General features: G+C 38.7%; 1 protein-coding gene across 2 annotated transcripts; it reads left to right on the top strand.

Annotated features, from left to right (window-relative positions):
- The first annotated feature begins 1,397 nt into the window (after window positions 1-1,397).
- slco1e1 (solute carrier organic anion transporter family, member 1E1) lies at window positions 1,398-14,350 on the top strand. Of its 2 annotated transcripts, XM_032504894.1 has the most exons (16): window positions 1,398-1,534; window positions 1,787-1,931; window positions 3,677-3,829; window positions 5,158-5,299; window positions 5,449-5,581; window positions 5,682-5,806; window positions 8,373-8,519; window positions 8,761-8,859; window positions 9,336-9,569; window positions 9,730-9,894; window positions 10,718-10,913; window positions 11,034-11,199; window positions 12,290-12,474; window positions 12,785-12,849; window positions 13,122-13,239; window positions 13,350-14,350. In XM_032504894.1, exons 3-16 carry the CDS (start codon window positions 3,725-3,727, stop codon window positions 13,906-13,908), a joined length of 2,439 nt encoding a protein of 812 aa, XP_032360785.1. In that variant the 5' UTR covers window positions 1,398-1,534; window positions 1,787-1,931; window positions 3,677-3,724; the 3' UTR covers window positions 13,909-14,350. The 2 variants fall into 2 exon arrangements, with proteins under 2 accessions (XP_032360785.1, XP_032360786.1); XM_032504895.1 differs by lacking the exon at window positions 1,398-1,534 and having other exon boundaries at window positions 1,594-1,931.
- Window positions 14,351-18,455: the final 4,105 nt, after the last annotated feature.

The following is an 18,455-nucleotide window of genomic DNA, read 5'->3' as shown; positions in this document are numbered from 1 at the left end:
AAATGCCCAATGACACATAACAACACATTTTTCGTTATAATTTTGAATATATTTCGAAATGTCATCTGTGTTTTTCATCTTCACTTAGGGTAAATCAAGGTATTTCCACTATAAATTGGTGCTTAAAAGTGTGTCAGAATACAGGAAATGAAGTTGTTGATGCTTAAAAGTTCCATGGGGGAGGTCACCCAAACCCCCTGCTATGATACGATGATATGTGATATATGTATACAGTACATACCCCCAAAAAGTAGATTCTGGCCTAGATATATACAGTACAGTTACCCACTACAACACATTACAACATTGATTGCTAAACCCTTTTGTCACCAATAGCCCATGTAATGCTTTACTTTAGCGTAGATGAGATTTTTAAATTTGTCAACTTATCTATTTTAGCCTTAAATGGAAATTATAATCACTACTGTATTCATACTCTATATTTCATTTATCCAACTAATTTTTATTTTTCCTCAATGTCATGTTGTTCACAAATCTGTGAGACTGTGCATTGTCTGGTTTCACCAGCAGGCTACACTCTACTACAAAATATACACTGGAAGGTACTGCAATACCACTGAAGGTGTCTCAGCTTCCGTCTGTACAAACTATAGCTAGTCAGACAGGACATTTTGTAATGTAGAATTTTGAAAAGCATGTTTAAAACAGTATGTATGTACTAACATACAGATGGTCTCAAGGCGCCCAGATGCAGTAACAAACTGCATTCCTGTCTGAAAGCACCTTAAACTGGATACAGTGACAAACGACAGGTAAAAAACTCCAGAGCCAAGGATCATTTTTTTTAGAATAGGGAAAGTGGTAAACACTTCCTTCGCTGTTGCTGTGCAGGAATGTGAATGTTCTTAATCTTAATCTTTGGCATTTGTGCAGGGCCAAAGCTGATTGAGTGACCTGCTGCCTGGCTGCCTGAACCCCCCACCACATACTGGACTAATACAGCATGCCCTGAAAGGTTTACACTGAGACACACTGGTAATACCGAGACACTATGTTCCAATTTTAAGGATCTTCATCAAAGCACTTCAGCAAATCTAAAGAAAGAGTGGGGATGGTTTTAGATTAAAGTGGCCTAGTGCAATATGTATTTTATAAGGAGATAATGATATATACTGTACACATTCTTTTTTTAAATTTCAAAATAAAAATAAAACTCAACATGACTTAACCTGATTTTGTATACAGCTCTTTTAAAATCCGTGTTTAAAGCAACAAGCACCTACTATTTTTGCCTGTGGGAAAAATAAAATAAATCCAAAGGGCCCGGTTTGAAGTTACCAATCTGTCTCCCCTTTCCATCTCCCCCCTCTTGTTGCTGTCCCCCTCCTGGACTGGCCATGTGTGTGGAATAAAAATGTGTGAGGCCCTTTGTCCCGTTGCTTCCAAGGAACGGCTCTGACCTCACACAGGAGAATAGGAGATTGGGGAGAGCAGGTTTTCCTCCTCTCACTAGGAGGAGAGATAAATTTCTGCTTAAAGAGGAGCAGAAGAAGATGCCCTGAAGATGAACTAGGTATTCCGATAAACTTCCGCGTTAGTTGATTTGCAGTAGTGATTTTGCACTTGATTTCTCTACATATAACATAATTTGAATTCCTCTGATAAGTCCAGGACTCGCTGGCCAAGATTGGATCTGACTTTAAAGGCAGGCTGCGCTTCTGAGTATTAACTATGCTAAACATGAGGGGGGATTACTGGAGTTATGAGGTGAAACACGTACTGGTTAATTGAGTCCTCTATATTAACTCTCTCCCCCCTCCCCCAGCCTGCCCTCTCAAGTTTTCCAGAGGACAAATGAGTTGATATCGGAAACCATTTTCCTCTCTGTTATGGATTCAACCTGCAGCAGCTCCTGAAGTTGACTGAGCGGAGAGGATTGCGAGGAGAAGACGCTGGTGGACCTAACACAGGTACCAGTACAGCTGCTTTTTCCTCACTCACTTTACTAATTCAGACATTAGAGAATAAAGTGACAGGATTGGCTATGCACCAGAACTCTGCACTACAATACCATAAACCTCATAAATTGATAATGATTGTCAAAATGTATCTCTTTACATAACAATGGTACTTTTATATGCTCAAACTGTAGGAAATTACTGAGAATCTGAGCTCCTTTAAACTGTCCAATAATGTGAGATACATTACTATGCAGATTACTGATGTAGTGATGATTGAAAAACTATGAAAAAATATGTTGTCTATATGCAGATTAGGGTTACTGTAAGGAAACAACTGACGATTTTTGAGTGGGTAAACCAAGTTTAAAGAAATAGTTTGACATTTTGGAAAATGTTGTTGTTCATGTTTGAGAGCTGGATGAGACTCATTTGTGGATAAAAATGTAGCTAGACAAACAACTGGGTAGCTTAGCTTAGCATGAAGTAACACTAAATAAAATGAGATGTAAAGTGTCAATAAGTGGGGTTTCAAGGTGCTGGTATAGGCAGATTTTGTCAGCTTTGAAATGAAAGAAATTTATAAGAACAAATGCTAAATATCACTGCATCACAACTAAAGGAGTTACTTCATGAAACAGCTGCAGTGGAGAGATGAAATCATGTACAACAATGAGCAATTTCAAGAGATTATTTAAAATGAATTTATTAAAGGAATACGAAAATGATTTAAAGTGATAGTATTGTACGATGACAGTTTGGTTTCTTCGCATTTATATACTAATAAATAAATATAATATATATATATAGATAAATATATCTATATACTAGTACATCTATATACTAATATATCTATGTACTAAGTCTAGTAAGGATGTGTTATTATTTAATCTGATATAGATGGTAAAGAAAGAAGAAGAAAAGAAACAGAACCAGTGTAAATGTGTGTATGTATGTATGCATCTGTGTCTATAATGTGTAAATAAGTGAAGAATAAGATTTAGTATTTACTGAAAGATAAAAGTGGAGAAAGGGGGTCGGACCTGAGAAGTTCTTCCTACTCCTTTTTGAACATGGGAATTTTCTTTTTGTTTGAATGACTTTCAATTTTGGAAGATTGTGCTGAGAAGTACATGGTCATTTTAATTATATATGTATGCATGAATGTATGTATATAAATATTATATTTTAATGTTTCTTTTTTACATGTTCAAATTTACAAACTAAACTAACCAGGCTAGCTGTTTACCCCTGTTACCAGTCTTTATGCTAAGATGGGCTAACAGGCTCATTGGCTCCAGCTATATACAGTATTTACCATACAAACATAAGAGTGGTATAGATATTCTCCTCTAACTCTCAGGAAGAAAGGAAATGAGATTATATACCAAAATGTTAAACTCTACCTTAAAGTGGGTCTACCATTCATTTCACTACTGGAGATAATTCTAAGCTGTTAAAATGTTGTGATTTAACACATCAGACTTAGACTTAGACTTAGACTTCTCTTTATTGATCCTTTGGGATGACACCCGCAGGAAATTGAAAGTTCCAGCAGCAGTTTTTAGCAAGAAAAAAAGAAATAAAAAATAGATAAAAAGACAGTATAAAGACAACAAAATCAACAAAATACCAATAAAAATAATAACAACAATAAGAATCATAGTACTAAAGAGTGAATTTTGTCAAAACCCATTTTCCTTTTCATAAGCTTGACCTACTTGTCTATGTATTGTCGATGTGTGCTTTTCTTGCAGTGGCCTGAAGACAGGTAGATAGACCGGCAGACAATCGTTGGGTGTAGGATGGAGGAAGCAGCCGCCAAAGACGGAGACACGATGACCAGCCAGCAGGCTCTGTGTGTCCCTGATCAGGGGACCAGGAAACGCTCTGGCATTTCCACTCTAAAAGTAAAAAACTAAAAGCTTTCTGTAATCAACACTCCTCTGCTGGTTACTCGTAATTCTGTTTTTCTTCGTGGACTAAAGTTCATTCTGTTGATGCCATCAGGGTAAATTGTTCTAGAAAAAAAAATCAATTAAAAGCCTAAAAAGCAACGTGATGGTTCAGTTGTTAACACTGCCCCCTTACAACAAGCAGTCAAACTTTGATAAGCATGTATAATGCTTCAAATGTCAAATGCACATCAGTTTTTGGTCAATTGAACATTTTCAGAGATGTGCTTTCCCCCAAAACTAGGTTGAATCAAGCCAAGAGCTGATCTTGATGTTGTTTTCGAAAATCTTTGCAGGCCAAATTTGTACTCTGGATCAGCATATTAACTTTTGTCAAACACTTCAGTACCAGGCCGAAACTCGAACTTGCCTGATTGCAGCACTACATCACCATGTGCAAAGTCAATGGAGCATTTCTCCCAGAAACACATCTGTACACCAATTTCACCCAAGACTTTTCCCTCATGGGTCCAGAGCTCAGTCTGTTGATGTTGGATTTCAGAATCATCACCAAATATACACTACCGGTTAAAAGTTTGGGTTCACTTACAAATTTCCATTTCACTCCATTATAGACAGGATAGCAGCTGATCTGAGTGGGTGGGTGATCTTTAATGCAATATCTACATTGCCCATTATCAGCAACCATTCATCCAATGTTCCAAAGGCACATTCTGTTACTAATCGATATAATTTAAAAAAAACTAACTAAGAAAACATTGGACAACCCTATGCAATTTGTAAGCACATAATGTAATCTAAAAACTGCTGCCCTGGTTAAAAAAACAAGGCAACTGATCTCAGCTGGGATTCTGTCTATAATGGAGGTGCATGGAAATTTAAGTGACCCCAAACTTTTGACCGTAGTGTATGTATTATATATATATATATATATATATATATATATACACAGTTTATGAGCTCTAACTAAGAGGTCCAGACTTGTCAGATTGAGTCCAATTAAGTTAAAGCTGAAAATGAAAAGCTTTGTAGCAATACAACGTAAAAGGTGAAATACTGTGCATTACGGAACATGCAGGAGAATTGTCCCAGGTGGGAATTCATTTAGTAATAAAGGGACTCCACTGTGCACACACACACTCAGATCAAATCCAAAGGCTGTGAAGGCTGCAAAGGAGGAGGCCGAACCACAGGCCTATAGCATTAAATGGTGGATATTTTTAGAAAATGACAAAAAAACTTTTCATACGCTTGGATTCAATATTACAAATAAATAATCATTTTGATGACTTATGTCCCCCACCCCCCCTTGTGTTTTCTAGTTGTTTATTGTGGCGCTGTCCTTCGCCTGCTTCTCCAAGGCTCTGGCAGGAACCTACATGAAGAGCTCCATCACCCAGATTGAGAGACGTTTCGACCTTTCCAGCATGCACATTGGACTCATAGATGGCAGTTTTGAGATGGGTACCATGGAACTGTTGATTTAACCCTAATCTTTTGTGTATCTGATCAGTTTTGTTCCCGCCACGTTTTCTGTGTGACTCTGTAGCTGACAATTCTCTAAATGTATAGGGTTCTCTTCTGCTCTCTTGGTTTCTCTTCCTTGGAGGTAGGCAACTTGTTGTTTCTGGCTGTGGTCAGCCATTTTGGGGCCAAGCTACATCGGCCCAGGTTCATTGCTGTGGGCTGCTTCGTCATGGCTGTGGGATCCTTTCTCACCGGCCTGACACACTTCTTCATGGGACGGTAAACATCAACAATTGCCCAATTTTTTGAAAGTTTTGCAAACAAAAAGGATTAAAAATTACAAACAAGGATCTTAAATGTCTCATTGTGGTTTTCACAGCTACAAGTACAACACAATCATAGAGGTTTTCCAGAACGACAGTGTGAACATCGTCGCCTGTGCGGATCCACTTAAGACAGAAGTACCTGAAATTCAGATGGAGCCTTCTATGGAAGACAACAAAGGTAAGACACCGGGCTAAACGCAGGGTTCAAATAGGTGCCATCAAAATCATTTCCACTGACACATCACTAATGTGGATGTTTGTTAATCTAAATCTGCAATAAGCAACAGTTTTATGCAAGGTAGTATGCACTCATCTCCAAATATGTAGGTTGTTCATTCCTACCCTCGTATTATAGTCTGATACGACCAATAGGAACATTTCATGCATAAGTGTCCTTAGCAATGACAGGAAACAGGACCAACAGTAGCGTTTTTTTTGTCCTCACGGAGAATGTAATGCAGGATGCAGAACATAATATAGTTTGTTTGTTCAATAAAGTTTAAAAAACTTGCAATTTCCTTCTTTTTTTTTTAAACATGACACAAATCCCGGCCTTTAGAGTAAACTTCCTATATTTCTTTGACCTATCCACCACTCCCAACCTACTTTGTCACCTTACTTCCTGCTTTGCTCCCGTCATAATTACTATGGCCATTAAAGGGCCAAGCCACTACAAAAGTAGACACTGAATGCATTGTATTTGCTGCTTGAACAGACGACTTATGATGACAATTTTTAGAGGACGACAGTCTCCTCATTTTACACATTAAAAAGTCAAAGTGCAAATTTGAAACTGAAATGCTGCCAGCGTTGCTGTATAATCTTAGTGTTGTTACATCATACTTACAAATACTTACTTACAATACTCACAAAGTCACATACAGTGGTGCTCATAAGTTTATGAATCCATGCTAAACTTGACTGAAAAGGGGAATGAGAAAACCATCTTTTGGAAATTGATCATGATGCCTTAATTCAAAAAATTAAGAAAAATCCAACCTTTCAAGGACACCAATTTTCTTTGTGAATGAATAATGTATCGTAAATAAATATGTGTTCTTAAGTATACACACCCCTATGTTAAATTCCCATAGAGGCAGGCACATTTTTATTTTTAAAGGCCATTTATTTCATGGATCCAGGATACTATGCATCCTGATAAAGTTCCCTTGGCCTTTGAAATTAAAATAATCCCACATCATCACGTACCTTTTACCATACATAGAGATTGGAAAGATTTATGGAAAGTTCCATATGCCCATCTCTAGGTATGGTGAAGGGTATGTGATGATGTGGGGGGGGGCTGTTTTAATTCCAAAGGCCAAGGGAACTTTATCAGGATGTATAGTATCCTGAGTTCATGAAATAACTGGCCTTTAAAAATAAAAATCTACCTGAATCTTAACATAAGGATATGTATACTTATTCCCCCCAGTATTTTAAATCCTTAAAGACTGGATTTTTCCTATTTTTTGCATTCCAATCAATTTCCAAAACATATTTTTATTCTTCTTTTTTTGTCACATTTAGCATGGGTTCGTAAACTTATGAGCACCACTGTATCTGCACTTGTATTTTGAACTGAAGAACAATGTATAGCACAAGAATTACAAATTTAACAATAAAACAGGCACAGTACTGTTCAAATCACTGGAAAAGTCAGCTGTCAACCTGTTTATTACTTTCTACTCGTGGAGTTTAAACAAATCAATCGGGAATAACTAATACTAGGTAGATGCCTTTCCGTCTGCTCAGTGAACAAGAAACTTTGCCAACAGCATATACTGTACATAGAGACCGCCTCAACATGAAACCAGGTTCAGTATACTTAACAACTCACTGGCTTTCTTTCAACCATCCCAGGAATGCACTGATCCTGGACTGAGCTTCAGAGCCACTCACCTGCTTCTGTTCACAGCCGCTAAAGTTATCCACCCCGAAGCTACGCCTCTTGGGTGGGCGGCTAATGATCAGCCCAAACGTGTAGAATTTGAACCTGACAGATATTGGTGCAGTATTCACAGAAACAGTGCCAAGGATCAGTTTGTATGTGGAATGCAGATTAAGCACAACAACAGCTGAAAGCTAAAAACAAGGAGAATAATATACAGCACGTGGGACCATCGGGTCATAAAGCATCACTGAGAAAGCAGACATGTGTCTACAATATGTTTATATATTCTTCAATATTTGAGATGCTACTTCAGTCTTTCTATTGTTGCACCATACTTCATTTTTCTTCTCTCAAAAACACATCATACACCCACGGAATGCAATGTTTTGATCTTGTTCAGCCATTCAGATGTGATGTATGTATTTAGAAAGAAACAGAATATGGAAGTCACATACAGTACATGTACAAGCATGTAAGCTTTTGAATCAGCACCACATTGTGGTTGGATGCGGTTTGTGGTTCTTTTTCTCAATAACTTGTGAATGGGATATGAATTTTAATACACATGCACCAAAGTCTTCTTTTAGGAACAAAAGTATGATAAGAATCTCTGACTGTGAATGATGCAGACAATACACACATGCACACACATGCACTGTGTGGTAATTTGAGCTACTAATGCAATTCTTTACATTTCAGTTTAGGAATTGCACTGACATTTGGTGATTTTAAAGAAAATCCTTTCAAATACATCAGAGATGTTATAAAGCAGTGTTTGTGACAGTTAGATCTTTGTAAAAAAAAAAAAAAAAAAAATGTGTTCCTATTGTGTGTTTGTGTCTTTATGGAGCCTGTGTAAGAGAGTCTGGTTCCAACATGTGGATCTATGTGTTCCTGGGGAACGCTCTGCGGGGTATTGGAGAAACCCCGGTCACACCTCTGGGCATCTCTTACATTGACGACTTTTCTAAAGCTGAAAACTCACCCTTCTACATAGGTAAGGTGTTTTTGCTCATTTAGGGTTTTCAAGAGGATTTTCAAGGATTTCAAATGACAGAAATTGGGTTAACCTACAGACACATTTCTTAAAAAGTACACATATTGAAAGTATTTTCTAGTCATGTGTGTCCTTTACCTTCTAGATGTATTCCCACTGGAGTTCTAATAAAATTCCTCTTTTCACCTCCTCTCTTAAAAACCACACTATACAAAAAGTTTATCTATGTTGTTATTTGCAGCTTGTCTCCAGACCATCACTCTCCTGGGCCCCATGTTTGGTTTCCTCCTGGGCTCCTATTGTGCCAAACTATATGTTGACATTGGATTTGTTGATGTTGGTAAGTGTAATGTGCACACAAACCAAGATGATCCTTGTGGCTTAACCTGACAAACACACCCCTCCTCTATCCGTTGAACTACCCCCAGGGTGTTTGTTTTAAAAGCAGTGTGTACCATCAGTAATTGTTAATCTCTAAAAGCTGACGTTGGCTCAATTAGCTAGCCAGCCACAGCTGATAAAATCAGCCGTGTATGGATGGTAAAACAGGATTTGCAATACTCCTGGACACTGGACAGCGAGTCTCTCCAGATGTTTTTGCAAATCCAGGGTTACCATCTAGACACAACCGATAAAATCTGCACTTGACAGTCTTCATGTCACCAGGTAGAAATGAGAAGATGTATACATCTATATGGTAACTTCACACAAAAGAGATGACAGACGGAAATTGTAAACGAAAGAGATAAATTAAACACACAACAGGCTTCCTGTTCCCGCTGTGTACTCACTCAAATGCTCTTTCCTGTCATCCAGAAAGTGTGACCATCACTCCTAAAGATGCCCGCTGGGTGGGCGCCTGGTGGATGGGCTTCATGGTGTCCTCCGCCCTCCTCCTCATCTCCAGCATTCCCTTCTGGTTCCTGCCTCGCTCGCTGCTAAAGCAGGAGGGAGACAACAGCAAGCCAACTCCCACCCTTGGGACCCTAGATAGGACAGAGGATGCCACCAACAACAATCACAACCTCAAGCTCACTGACATCGCCAAAGGTTGACACAATCCTCTTCTTCTTCCCATAACAGAACACTGGTGATACGTTATTTCATTTCCAGATCAAATTCACTAGTATAGATTTGGTATTGTAATAGATTACAGCATGAGTGCAGGGTTATGGTCATTGCTTGATTTTCCCTGGATATGCTCCCACAGGGTTTTTTCCTTCGCTGAAGCGGCTGTTGGGAACTCCTGCCTACTTTCTGCTCCTTTGTGGGAGCATCCTGAAGTTCAACTCTTTCATTGGCCTGTTCACCTTCAAAGCCAAATACATGGAGCAACAGTTTGGACAGTCTGCATCCAGAGCCAACTTCCTCATAGGTGAAAAATAGACATAAAGAAATGCATTTTCCCTATTGCCTATTTATCTGATGAATTGGTTGTGGAATTCAAGCTTTCCATTAGAATGTTTTTTGATGTTTTTATAATGCTACCTCAACATTTTGGGGAAATGTGTTTAATGGTATTTTTTGCTGAGAGGCCATAGACTGTATGAAAAGGCTCTCTATGTTAAAAATGAAGCTAGACCCAGAAGACAGGAAACAGGGAAACAGTCAGCTTGTCTTTTCAACATTTTAAATTTGTCGTTGATTTTTGAGACATGCTGTTTAAATTAGTGAGCTTGAGGGGTGCTTGTAGGCAGATTTGTCTTTTATTTTTTTTACTTTTGAACAGAGCCAGGCTATTCCAGTCCTTACAAATACTAATATAATCTAACAGTCTCCTGCCTGTAGCTTCTTATTTAGCGCACAGACAGGGGAAGCAAAAAAGCAAATGTGTGTAATTTTGTGTAAAGAAAAGGTGAACACTTCTCACTTGGGGGCAAAAACTCTGGAATTCACTCAAGGCAAAAATGTTTGTTTGCATTTAAACAGATAAAGCAATGTGCACACTCTCTGTAATAATCTTATCTAATCTATTATTAGTGTTCTATGACCAGGCAGTTTGAATCCCTGAGATGAAGTACAAAAGGCAGAAGCCTGGTGTCTCCTGGTACACTGAGCACTTCTGCTCAAAGCATAAACAGAAAAGTAGATAGAATAGAATAGAATAGAAAAACATGATAGGGTGTCTGATAATGTGAGACTTCCTACTACAAGATGGGCCTCCCAGTGTCTCAACCCCCTCTATGTTTTTCCTCTAGGTGTGTTGAACCTGCCAGCAGTGGCTGTGGGGATCTTCCTGGGAGGGCTGCTGATGAAGAGGTATAAACTGAGTTTGGTGTCAGGAGCTCAGCTCTCTTTCGCCACATCCTTCATGGCATACCTCCTCCTGCTGCTGCAGTTTGGCACCACGTGTGATAACATTCCCATGGCTGGCCTCACCATCTCATACAACGGGTCAGTGCTGAGACATGAGGGGTGTATGAAAATGACCACAGCTTTAACAAACCAAAATAATGTACCAAATGAAGTCCTTTACACAGCTAGAATGAAATATAAACCCTTTGTGCCTTGCAGGACGCAGAGTATATCATCCGACAGGGATATGCTCTTCTCGGAGTGTAACAGAGACTGCTCGTGTTCAGCAGACGAGTGGGACCCCGTGTGCTCAGACAGCGGCATCACCTACATCTCTCCATGTTTGGCTGGCTGCCTCGGCTCCAGTGGATACGGCAAGAACACTGTAAGGGCTGCACTCTGGGATGCAAACATACAGTGTTCATCTAGACATGACACTAGATAAGTATAGAAATTGAGTAGTGTTATTGTGTGAGAATGTTGATAATAGTGAATGAATATCATTATGATCATTATAGTTATCATCATTATTTAGGATATTTTTCACCTTGTACTGTATATAAGTACTGACCCTTATGGGTATATGTAGGCGCGTATGTGGGTAAGTTCATGCATGCACATGCAAACATGCATGTATGTAGAAGGTTTTCTGGGTAAGTGTATATGTTCTTTAGTTTTTTTTTATAATTTATTTTATCTTTCTTGTCTCATGAATTTTTTTCCTTGACAATGTGTTTGTTACTCTTAAAAATGTGAGTAGGGGATACAAGCTGAAGTTTCTGAACATACCCTTTAGTTACAACCAATACACTCCTTTATTCATTCATACATTTATCGTAAACTGACTAAGATTAAGTTTATCAGCCGTACCATGCAGCCCACAACCCTTATTCCAAAGAAACACTCCTCAGCAGTCAGCACCCAGCCCTCAACATTTCACTGATGGGAAGAATTTACCAATGACAACTCCAAAGAATTATAAGTAAAGTTACTGCACAGCACTCCAATTTAGAAGTTTATTACTACACAATGGACGTTTAGGGCAGCGCTCTTCTTCGGCGTGTTCACAGGCAATTACAAACTCCAAAGAATTACAATATTAATATCTTCACTTTCTCATCAACTCTCTCTGTCAAGTAGTTTACTTTTACTTTATCAAAGCATAAATTCATGTTATTTTCTCTGGAATTACTTCCGATATCAGATTCAAAGCCCTTTCAGTTTAACTGCATTACTTATTTTTCAATATTGCATCACATTTGCTGTTTTAAGGTCCCACATGTCAGAATTCTGTAAATAACCACATTTGTCATCTAATGATTGATTATTGATAAGGTTATCGTAAGATAAGTGTAGTCCATTACGCTTGACCACCATACTTTTTCTGCAACCTGTTCATCCACTCATATACGTGCTATTTTATTGTCATTGTTTGCCACTTATTTTCCAGTTTTTTCTCTCTCTCTCTCTACCAGGTCTTCCACAACTGTAGCTGTGTGTCTGCCTCTTTCCCAGCAGGCAGCAGTACATCGGTGAGGCTGGGCCAGTGTCCGCATGCCAAGGACTGCAGCCGCAGTTTCACCTCCTACATGGCTGTGTCTGTTCTCAGCTCCTTCATCAACGCTCTGGGAGCCACACCTGGCTACATGGTCATCATACGGTCTGTGTATCCATTCCTGGCAACAATGAGAAGTGGGAATAATAGCACTACTGTAGATTGTTCTTATGATTTGAACCTAAATGAGTCATGAGTGACATCATAAACATCATCTTTCTGATGCTGCAGCTTCATATTTAGCATACAGACATGAGAGTGGTATCCATCATCTTATTTTACTCTTAGGCAAGAAAGCAAATAAGCATATGTACCCAAAATGTCTTTTAACTATGGCTTTAAAGACACTAATTGGCTTAGCATCTTTCTACAAAAGGATTTATACAAATGACCCTGTGTTGTCTTGTAATTACAGATGCATCTCACCAGAGCTCAAATCCCTTGCACTGGGTATCCAGGCCTTAGTAACTCGGACTCTGGGTAAGCTTCATTGCTTTCAATTGCAATTGTGAAATACATCTTTTCACTTGCTTTGCAATGATAGAATAGGTTCTGAAGTGGAAAACTAAAGCTCCCTCCTCTGGTAAAAATGACACCTTTAGTCTAGTTTGAGTGCACATTTTTGTATTAGTTTGGCATGTGGCAGTCAAAATACTGTAAGGTCATATGAGAAATATGATTGAGGAGGGACACGATATTTCTCTTCATTGCAGTATGTAACAATGCATATTTGGGCAACACTTTGTCTGTAGGTGGACTTCCTGCACCCGTGTATTTTGGAGCCCTCATTGATTCAACTTGCCTGAAGTGGTCAGTAAAAAAGTGCGGCGGCAGGGGGACATGTCGCATTTATGACTCTGACATGTACAGGTACGTTAAGGGCCACAAATGTGCAAATGGAACGTGACTTTCTCTAACATAACAGGACAGATATTTGCCCCTTTATTGCCTTATGTGCATCTTTGTCTCTACATTTTCAGGATCATCTTCCTGGGTCTGATCACATGTCTCAGTGGTTCCTCGTATTTCTTCATCATTGCCGTCATTGTCCTTCTCAGACGACAGTTTCGGAAACCAGAGCGAAAACCAGAGACACAGAATAAAAAGGCTTCAAAGTCAATTGAACTTCAAGCCCCATCAAACCCCACTCAGGTCCAATCCGGCGCTCCTAAAACTCCCAAACTGCCTCATGCTCCCAAAGTTTGGGTAAGGATGGCAACAGATCTGGACGAGGGAGGGGAAGTTCACGGAACAGAGCAGCTCAACCAAGATGTCAGACCTAGCTCCTCAGATAACACCCTGGAGAGACAACAGCTTCAATTCTTAACAGAGACCACTGTTGAGTTGACCCCTCTTCCAAGTGAGGATGTACAGTTGGAGATGGATGGGCTGAAGTCAGAGGAGGAGGTGAAAGAGGGAAAAGACGAGGTTTGCCAGGGGACGGATGCACGGCCGGAAAAAGAGGACTGTCTCACAGATGACAAGGATGTAGAGAATGTGACAACACACAGTAAAGGAACTGACGGCCTACAAAACTAAAGTGTTCACCAATGTGTACTAAAACGAGGCCAATTGGGACCGTGAATGTTACTGAGTTTGGCTAAAAGTCACATTTACTTTGCTTTTTTATCTGGACTGTACCATGCTCTATGCTAACAGTATTTTCCTCTTTTTATTACAGTATAGAGATGTTTTATTACCCTTAGTCCTGAAGATGAAATGGGCTACCAGTGATCCTATTTTCACAGCTGTAGAAACATAGTACAGTCCTACTTTTTGACATATAAAAATGGAATAGCACTGGATGTACACATTGACCAACAATTCAAAATATTGACTTGTGTATGCACATGATTACACAGCAGCCCTGCAAGGCCCAAAACATTACAGTCTTGGCCAAAATAAATGTTTTTCTTTTTGTGTTAATAAATGAATCCTTTAATGCGTGATATTATTGTCACACTAAATTTTGCAGATCAGATGTCTGCACATCAGCATACAGACACACAAGCATTTAAACCAATGCTAACATACTATAATGCTGTGGACACAAATAACATGAAAATGAGGTTCTTCCCACGTGGCTTATGCACTAAAAGTGCAAATAGATTATCTAACGTCAGGTATGGCATTGTTAATTAATCCTGCATTAATCAATTTTTTGGGTCACTTGTGGGCAGCACAACAAAGTGTGAATGTATACAACACTGGCATATTTTGTAAGTTATAACTTATGACTTTGAATTCATTTGGAGTCGTGTTTCTGGCCACCTGATGAAGGTAAGTCCTATATTCACTCAGGATTGCTCCTCAACAACTAAGGGAAATATCTGGCTGTCTAACTGATGAATGCTTTGCTATTTTCCACAGCTAGTTGCTAACTGTCGGCCTGCCATTTGGTTTTGGGCAGGTAGTGTACAGCCGGTGTGTGTAGAACTTCTTTTTTGCTTTTTTTATGGAAATTATGCTGATGAGAGCTGTGAGAGTGAACCAAAACATTGAAGTTGCATGCCGTGAAACCAAAACAATTAGTTGAAAAATACTGTAAACCTCTGTAAAGTGGAGAGCATCTACACAGTTAAGTGATAAATCTCTGTAGTGTTTGGCAGAACAAGCTACGTATGCCTTTTTCCACATGTTTTTTGACCCATTGTTGATATAAAAATATTGATTAGCAGCTTAAAGTGTGGATAAAAGTTAGGTTTGTTTATCTGGACACAGGCACAGGTCTAATGTCTTACATTAGTTGAATATGTGGTAGTAAATTATGTCCAAAATTGAAGATCACTTTGAGTTCTCTCTCTTTGAATGCCTTCTTTCAACCACCACTGTTGTGTACACCGCCACTAGTGGAATCACAGAACTACTACAATTCATCATTTACAAATGGCTAATACATACTGTATGTATGAACTTAATTATGTTCCAAAACATGGTATAAGCACAGTCATTTAGAGAAGATATCAGTGCAATAATTAGGCAGGACAAAAAAAAATATCAAAACAACAAAGCACTACCATTCCTAACCAAAGAGTAATTCATTAACAAACTGTTCCCATCACAGGTGGGTGGCTAATGTTAACCGTGTCTGTGTCTGTGGATGTATCATCGGCCAGAGAGATACACACACACACACACACACACACACACACACACACACACACTGATTACATGTATGTGTGAGAGGGCTTCTCTTAAAGAGATCTCTGTGACTGTGAGTTCTGTTCCTCCAACTGTGCTTAGGTACTGTAGATGTTGTTTAAGTAGTGCACCATGCAATAGTGGACACACTTTCAGTCCAAGTTAACAAATGTGAACATGAATATCAATATCAGAGGCCACAGCAGCAATACCTTTCCTTTACTGGCAATGGCTACCTATATACTAATCATCCCCCCTGTGACTCTTGATCCCTTTTATGTTCATCGCTATATGAATAATAATTGAGTTTGTATATTGTAGCTTCCAAGCCCAAATCTCTGCACTGAATGAAAGTGAAAATGGTGCTATGTAGAGGATATAAGAATGGACTAAGAAGAATGTATGATAACTTAAAGATTGTAGAGGCTCACTCACCATTTCTGTAAACCGAGGGTTTAACATCTGGCTCCTAACAACACCAAAGTAACCCAACGGACAAGAAAACATTGTGATACAAGAGTTGTTTCCCCAGACTATATTTTATAAAAATAGACTTAAAATCTTACACATACCACCCACTTTCTTCTTTATCTCTCTTTCTTTGCTTTTTTGTCTTCTATCTTTTCTTTCACAGAAAGATTATACACATTAACCTTTCTAAATACCTTTCTCAGATACACTAGAGAAGTTTAATATGTAATAGGTTAATTATATATTAAGTTATTATTTTCATTTTATCAACCAGCCAATGACACAATATAGAATAAATTAAACAGGCATTGACAAAAACCTGCAGTGGCCAGACAATCCTAAAGTAGTTGCATTGTTTGTTAAATGTCCTGCAGAAATCACCCTCGAAATAACAAATGAAGGGTGGAGTAACTTAGCTTATCATAACTTTGCTTCAGAAATAGACCATAATGTATATGCAAACTATATAATCCATGTAAAGTAGTGAAATCTTTGTGCGCAGTTACAGCAGGTTTTCTTGGTAAAGCTTACAGGAAACACAAGGTGTTTGCTGGACCTCGGCGGGTTTGGGGGGTGTTAAATGTCCATTAGGACTGCACTATCTCTCTGTTAGCTCAAAGCTGTGGTGAAACGCTAGCACTTATCAGCAGCCTTCAGCCTGTGGCGACATCTCCCCACCGAGACTGTGGGATGAACGTCAGCAACATGGTCATGGTAGTCATCATAAAATTTGATGTTTAATTTAATGTTCTTGACTTCTGTGGTAATTGCAATTTTATGACTGCTCCTACAGTATATCTCTAGTTCGTTTTCTATTTCATCCAAACAAAGCCCTGTTTCAGCTGAAAACACATCAGCCCCCATGCAGCAGAGCTAAAAATTAAAAAATTAAATTTGTAGGTTTTTTATATGAGGGATTTCTGTATTTGTGTTTTTTCTACTTTTTGCAATCACTGATTTAAAGTGGGAGTGGTGTAGCAGTATTTATCTATCTATCTATCTAACTATCTGTCTATTTATCTGTCTAGTCTGACGACAGTTGTGTGGTTGTTTGCTTTAGCCACGTGGTGGCAGTGGTAACCGGCTGAAAAACACAAACACTGACGTCATCAGTTGACATGGCTAACTTGTTAGCAGACAGTTACCAATTTACTATACACATCCCACAGACATGAAGCAACATTAGCATTCATTTGGAATATTTACTCTCTTTTCACAGCTAACTCCTAAAGGAAATACAGTGTCTGGGTCTTTAGATGCTAAATGCTCCACTAAGTTCACCAGATAGTTGCCAACCTGCTGCTCGTACAGTTCTATTTTAGAGCATTGTCACTGAAAACAGCTACCTGCCATGATGAGAACGATGAGAGTCAACCAAAAAACTAAAGTTGTGGACCGTAAAACCAAAACAACGAGCCAAAGTAACACCTTTATACTACTGGTCCATGGGACCTATCTTTTGAGAGAATATGAACAGAAGTGAAAGGGGAGTGGCAAATTATGTTTTAATTCCGTCTGAATTGAGCCATGGATTATTAAATGTTTTTCAATTTAAAAAAGATAATTTTTCAACCAAAGAAAGTCTCCGTTTATTGTTAAACTGTTGAAAAATAAGACTGAAAATACTTAATTAGAAAGACTACAGACTTCAGTGACGCAGGATGACGTCTCGCTGAAGCTACGATGTCTTTGTGTATTGTACCGTGGATGTAACGTTACTAAAATAAGCAATGGATCTTGCTTGTTCTTTTGCTTATCTGCTGAAAACACTTCACTGGGTAAAACACATAAGGGTAAGATAACAGGTAAGATAACGTTACATGTGTTGTGGAACAGAGCTAAGCTAGCTAGCTAGCTAGCGAGCCAGTGGAGCATCAAGCTAAGTGACGTAAATTGTGTGAGACGAAAGGTGTTGTTCACTGAGCGGTTTCACACAAAACTAAGTGGTACTATGACAAACCTACAACTAACTGAGACTTTCTTCCTTTGTAAAAATCAATTTTTAAATTGATGAATATCATATTTGTAATCCACAGCTCAATTCAAGCGGGATAAAAAAATAATTTGCCGTTCATACATTTTTCGAAACATAGGTCCCATGAGGTTCACCGGAAGAGGCGTGCCTTCGGCTTTCCATAGCAGCTTTAAAGTTAAATACTTTAAAAAATTCTGAATATTTCAATTATGTATTGTTTTTGGGCTGGTGAGAAGCAAATCTACAATGCCCTTGCAAATTTTGCAAGTGTTTGGGTGGTAAGTGGTGCTGATTTTGAACCCTGGTTTCAAACCAAGTTTGTAAGAAAATACTGGAAAGAGATGTGACTGCTGATTACTAACTAGTTACATTTGCAAGTCACGTGCGGCAAGTGGTTTATCACTTCACTTTACTTCAGTAATTAGTACTTTCACAGTTGTTGGTGACGTGTCCTGTCAAAATAATGAGACTGCATGTATTATTAACGATAATTCATCTC

Source organism: Etheostoma spectabile, chromosome 23 (assembly GCF_008692095.1).
Source record: "Etheostoma spectabile isolate EspeVRDwgs_2016 chromosome 23, UIUC_Espe_1.0, whole genome shotgun sequence".
NCBI classification, from domain to species: Eukaryota; Metazoa; Chordata; class Actinopteri; order Perciformes; family Percidae; genus Etheostoma; species Etheostoma spectabile.
Note: the sequence above shows the minus strand (reverse complement) of the source record. Positions and strands in the feature narration are given on the sequence as shown.